Source organism: Sinocyclocheilus rhinocerous, unplaced genomic scaffold (assembly GCF_001515625.1).
Source record: "Sinocyclocheilus rhinocerous isolate Xijiao unplaced genomic scaffold, SAMN03320098_v1.1 scaffold1169, whole genome shotgun sequence".
NCBI lineage: Eukaryota > Metazoa > Chordata > Actinopteri > Cypriniformes > Cyprinidae > Sinocyclocheilus > Sinocyclocheilus rhinocerous.
The window spans coordinates 430,689-436,560 of record NW_015650322.1 but is presented as its reverse complement, the minus strand read 5'-3'; the positions used below and the strand labels follow the sequence as shown (position 1 = coordinate 436,560).

General features: G+C 37.2%; 1 protein-coding gene across 2 annotated transcripts in view; it reads right to left on the bottom strand.

Moving 5' to 3' along the window:
* Positions 1-3,166: 3,166 nt before the first annotated feature.
* Positions 3,167-5,872, bottom strand: part of ubr7 (ubiquitin protein ligase E3 component n-recognin 7) — a 5,743-nt gene continuing 3,037 nt past the window's right edge. Inside the window, exons 9-13 of one of the 2 annotated variants that reach the window (XM_016516663.1) lie at positions 4,498-4,596; positions 3,998-4,090; positions 3,668-3,848; positions 3,474-3,535; positions 3,167-3,372 (exon numbers count right to left, since the gene is read on the bottom strand). In XM_016516663.1, the coding sequence (XP_016372149.1) occupies positions 3,280-3,372; positions 3,474-3,535; positions 3,668-3,848; positions 3,998-4,090; positions 4,498-4,596 (528 nt within the window). In that variant the 3' untranslated portion in view covers positions 3,167-3,279. Of the gene's footprint in view, positions 3,373-3,473; positions 3,536-3,667; positions 3,849-3,997; positions 4,190-4,497; positions 4,597-5,872 lie in introns of both variants that reach the window. The other variant, XM_016516664.1, reaches the window with a different exon arrangement.

Genomic DNA, 5,872 nt, shown 5'->3' with positions numbered 1-5,872 from the left:
GCTGCTTTTCTTCAGCAGACAACAGCGCCATTTCCTGACAATTACATGTATACTATTTAAGCAACTCTTTCTTTTAATTGCAAAATAAATTCATTATAAGTACCAATACATGCTTTAATCACTTATGTATTTTTTACATCAAATGTTACAATATGTCCACCCTGTTACAGTGCAAAACAGTAACAGGGTGGACAGTAACAGGAGGGACATTTTATGCTAAAGTCAGCTATTGCTACTCATGTAATAAACAACAAGCTAGTGCATAGTGATCACAGAGGAATATTTTTAACCTGCTTATTAACCATATTTTCAAAATGACAAAAAATCACATCAGTGAATCATTATAAAACACTGAAAAAAGGGTGAATTAAAGATTGTCAATTACTCTGCTTCTTGTAGATAGTTTGCCACCAAAACGTGTTATACTTCCTGAGAATGGTGTTATTAGAGAAACATTCAAGGGCCGTGTTCAGAGGAACTTTTCATCAGAGTAACAGGGGGGACATTCAATTCAGGGACACAACATCTTTTAAAGACTTTTACATGTAATATTATTATAATAAAATATTATAAATAAGAATATACAACAATATTGCAAAAAATTGGAATTTGTTTGATTTTTATTACTTATATTTGTGGCTGAAGTTATGCAAGCTTACTTGGGGACATGGCATTTTAGCCTACTTGCACTAAAATAAGAGTAATTATTTGTAATTAATACATTTTTAAGCACATATTTATTGTGTTTGATTGTAGAGGGGCAGTAACTTTGTAAGATTAACATTCAGAAACAAGTATTAACCTATTTTTACGCAAAATATACCACATTATGTCATGGGGACTCAAATGGCACCGAATACTAGGAAGAATATTTACCTACTTACTGCATATTGCCATCTAACTGATGGTTGTGCAATTATTTTTGAAATGTTTTTTTTTTTTCGTTTAATCTTTTAATAACTGAGAATAAGAATTATATTGTCTGTTTGATGCTAATTATATAATAAGAAATATCACATATGTATTTTTATTATAGAAATACATTATAGAAAATGCAGATCCACGATGTGTGAGATGGCAATAAAATGTAATAAATATATCAGAATAAAATAAACATTACCTTGTTATAATAGTGTTTTATAATTTATATATCGATAACTATTATATATGACAATAAATATAACATAATAGAATATTACCTTATATATTACTTATAATAGTGCTTTATAATTAACATATCATTCAACTATATATATATATATATATATATATTAGCATATTTGATAACTATATTGTAATCATATATAGGTCATGCATGTGCTGACAGAGCTGAAGTAAATTAACCCTGAAACAACCTACTCCGGAGCAGGTTATGTTCAGAGAATAAGATGCTATGGCTACTTGCATACCCTGAGAGTTACCTGTTTTTGGAACCGAAAGCTAAGTTTATCCGCTTACTTACCCTTAAACATACCTGGGTATGTCACTATATATATATATATTAGCATATTTGATAACTATATTGTAATCATATATAGGTCATGCATGTGCTGACAGAGCTGAAGTAAATTAACCCTGAAACAACCTACTCCGGAGCAGGTTATGTTCAGAGAATAAGATGCTATGGCTACTTTGCATACCCTGAAGTTACCTGTTTTTGGAAACCGAAAGCTAAGTTTATCCGCTTACTTACCCTTAAACATACCTGGGTATGTCACATAACCTGCTTTCTGGAATATACCCCCCTGGAGGCCTTGAAAATATAAGTTAGTCACGTCTTTCCCCGTGACATGTCTGAACATACCTGACAGTTAAATTGGGACTGAAATCATACAGTACTTTTTTTTAATTCTTTGTTTAATAAATATTTTAGATTTATAACTATTAACAGCAGAGCCCAAGATCCGCCCATATTCATAAGATACAAATAAAGGAAAAGAATTGTAACAAAGATTGTATGCCAGAAGAAAAAAAAAAAAGAAAAACTATTACCAAAACAATATTAGAGGGATAACAAGTACATCTCAAGATTTCAAGAGGTCTGATAAAGTTTCAATAAAGTCCAACCAAAATTGTCCTTGTCCTTCTGGTGGCACCATGTACGTTGTCTGCGGTACACTCCAAAAGGGCAATGTCCAGCAAGTACGACATTCAAGTAAACATACCTGGAGTAGATGGATCCAAAAGAGAAAAAGCAGTGGGTCCTTTTGGATTTGAGTCCTCTGAAGATCAGACAACAAGTCCCGTACCAAGGACCAGAACAACACAATTCTGGTAGTCCCAGAACATATGCATATATTTACCTTGACTTGAGCTGCTACACGGGTGACAAAAAAGGTCAGACTTTCTTTTCATTTTACATATAGTACTTTTTAAAAAATAAAGTTTTTAAGTCTAGTGGCCTTGGTCAGTTTTTTACCCATTGAAATAGTGTATAAAGCTTGATCAGTTATTAACAAAGCTATTATTTAAGATAAAATTAAGAAATTTAATTTAAGAAATCCTAGAGGTATTACTGACCTAATGAAATATAAACACGGAAACAATTTCTCTCTAATGGAGTGTTCCTGGGATAAACGGAGACACATCACAGGGCCCAAATGTATTACCATGTTTATTTCTCAAAGATAGAACATTAAAAAGTAACAGAATCTACAAACAAAACCGGTTAAAACAAGATAAAATGAATAAAGTATTACTACACAATTCACAATTGTACCTCGACAACCTGAAAAAGCGTTTTCGTGGGTTTGTTATCTAAACAGATTTTTCCAATATGCTGTAGAACTATTTACCCAACGTACATGAATGTGAATATTTGCCATCTCATCAGAACAGAATGAATACTGACTGCAGTCCTAATAGCCTTCTGTAAATAACGGCACCATTTTAAATTGCTTAAAAGAGAGAGCTCCTGAGGACTGACTGTCATTCCTATTTCTGTGACATTATAGAAGTGCTTTTTCATAAATCCATTGTTTTTAATATTTCCATAATGCATCTGGACACTGAGAGCCAATCGGCACAAGCTGAACTGAACGTCATCTCAAACTTAAGCCCTGTTTGAAATGGCAGGATTAATTACAGCTACATCTTTGGAGACACAGAACCTGTCATACATCACTATACAAGATCAAAATCATACAAGGTTATGAGGGCCTGAATATGAACTGCATATTTATTTATTTTACAAAACCATGGGTGGCCCCCAGATTGGGGCAAAAAACATGAAGGATTGGATATGGCTGGTACGCTTGAAGTGGCAGAGTAAAGGGCCGTTTAACTGCAGTAGTACTGGCCTGCGTTGGCTCGTCGTCTCTTGCGGCTTTGCTGCTGTTCAAAGAAGTGACGGATGTCCTCAGGTGTCACCACCTAAACGAGGAAGGAGAGGAGGAGAAAATGAACACTAGACACTACAAGCTTACTTCAACTACTCCACACACTCACAAAATAATAAAACACTGAAAACCTACCTTTCCTTCTGCTGCAAATCGCTGCAGGTAGTCCTTCAGTTCTGTCTTCATGTCATTATATTCTGAGGAAAAATTAAATGTCAACTTCACAGTTGATATAAGTAGTACTTCCATTTGAAATCTCATGTCAATCAGAAAACGAATTGGTTTTGTTTTCACACGTAAGGATGTTAGTACCACTAAACTCCACTAACCATGGATGATCTCCAGCTGCTGAACCCGATTTAAGTTGTTTAGGGCCGACATCAAGGGGTCGCGACCCTCGGCTCCACCTGCTTGTTCAGCCTGCTCTGTGGACTTGCCCTTGTTTTCATACGCCAGCACAGTGTCCATCTCATCCATGAGGAAAGACACTCCTGCATCTGCATAGAGGATCTAAGTAAAGAAAGCAAAACATGAGACTAGGAACAATATTGTTTTTTGGGTTTTTTTGAATGTTGCAGAATTGCATCAGTTAATCAAGGGTGAAAGCAGTACCTATTAACTAGTAAATCTCCTCTGTAATGTGTGTGTTTGAGCTGTACCTTGCAGTCGGCGCAGGTGCAGAGTTTTGTGCGCCAGGCAGAGGGCCAGAACACGGCGCCCTGCAGAGTCTGGCTCCTCCCCGAGGCCTTCATCTCTCTCAGCCTGCAACCTGAGCATGAACCCTCCTCTGAGGAACCTTCAGTTTCTTCCTGGTGTTTCCGCTTACAGGCGGATGTCCCGTTGACCTGCACCTGACGGCAGAGAGAAGGTCACCAAATCTTGATCACTAATTCCTCTCTTCCGGTGTAAATTGTTCAAATCATTTAACAGCAAAAAACAATGTGGTGCAAATTTAGTTTAGCTCGATTCCTTCAAATTCAGGCTTAATTGAGACAGATGACGCATAAGAGATTCCCCAAGGAAAAAATCTTTCAGACATGCATCATTTAACAGAACTACTGCCACCTTGTGGTGAGACTTCAAAACAAAGGCAAATCTGTATCTAAAATAGCTTTAAAGGGGTCATATGATGCGATTTCTTGTTTTCCTTTTCCTTCATCTCTCTCAGCCTGCAACCTGAGCATGAACCCTCCTCTGAGGAACCTTCAGTTTCTTCCTGGTGTTTCCGCTTACAGGCGGATGTCCCGTTGACCTGCACCTGACGGCAGAGAGAAGGTCACCAAATCTTGATCACTAATTCCTCTCTTCCGGTGTAAATTGTTCAAATCATTTAACAGCAAAAAACAATGTGGTGCAAATTTAGTTTAGCTCGATTCCTTCAAATTCAGGCTTAATTGAGACAGATGACGCATAAGAGATTCCCCAAGGAAAAAATCTTTCAGACATGCATCATTTAACAGAACTACTGCCACCTTGTGGTGAGACTTCAAAACAAAGGCAAATCTGTATCTAAAACAGCTTTAAAGGGGTCATATGATGCAATTTCTTGTTTTCCTTTTCTTTAGTGTGTTATGTAGCTATTTGTGCATGTATACAATCTGCAGAGTTACAAAGCTCAAAGTCTCCCACAAAAGGATTTATTCTATCTAAAAGAGAAGGCTGATCCAGACCGGGCTAAAACGCCTCATTCAAACACGCCCCCAAATGTCTACGTCACGATGTGGAAATATTTGCGTAATGCCGCCCAAATGTTCACTCAAAGAAAGAAGGCGTGGTTTCAGTAACGTAGTGTTGATGCAGCCAGGTCAGGGAGACGCTGTGTGTTTCTATGCGAAAGCAAAAGCACTTTATTTGGCCTTCCGGAAGTAGATGCAATGAGGAATCATTGTTAAGAAAAAAAATGGGTAAATTCCGACTTTGCTACGACAATCTGGCGCATCTGAATCAGCGACTGTAAGTATGTTTTGTTATTAGTTTAAATACTTGCTATTGACTGTTCAAATGCGAAGTTTTGCGCAGCGTAGAGTAACACGTCGTGTGCGTGTGTATGAGGGGAACAGGGTCACATCACAGCAGAGTGAACTGCCTGTCACAAATCATAGCACGTCAGCTGTCTTAACCGTGGCTTGTGTACTGCATCATCACTGTGTCTGTCACGCGACTCTGTTCCCCTCTCGGGCTTGTAAACTGTTCTCTCATTGGTCAAAGTTCCACGGTTTATTTTCCAGGATTCCACTTAGCTGTCACCTGTCAGGATGGAACGACAACAGCTTTTTTTTTAGCTGTGCTTATATTAATTGATCATTTTGAGCAGGAGTCCAGGATTCATCGGGAAAACATTTTTAAAATACACATACTAGGAAGAAGAGCAAATAAGACGGCATTATAAAATTAAAAAGTGAGTTTTTTTATTTTGAATGGCGAAGACGTGCTCATTTTGAAGTATTAGCAAAACAACAAAGCTAATGCTTTTCACTGAACTTACGTAATTACCCATCATAAATTGTGATATAGCCTGGTTAGTTGGTCCGTTG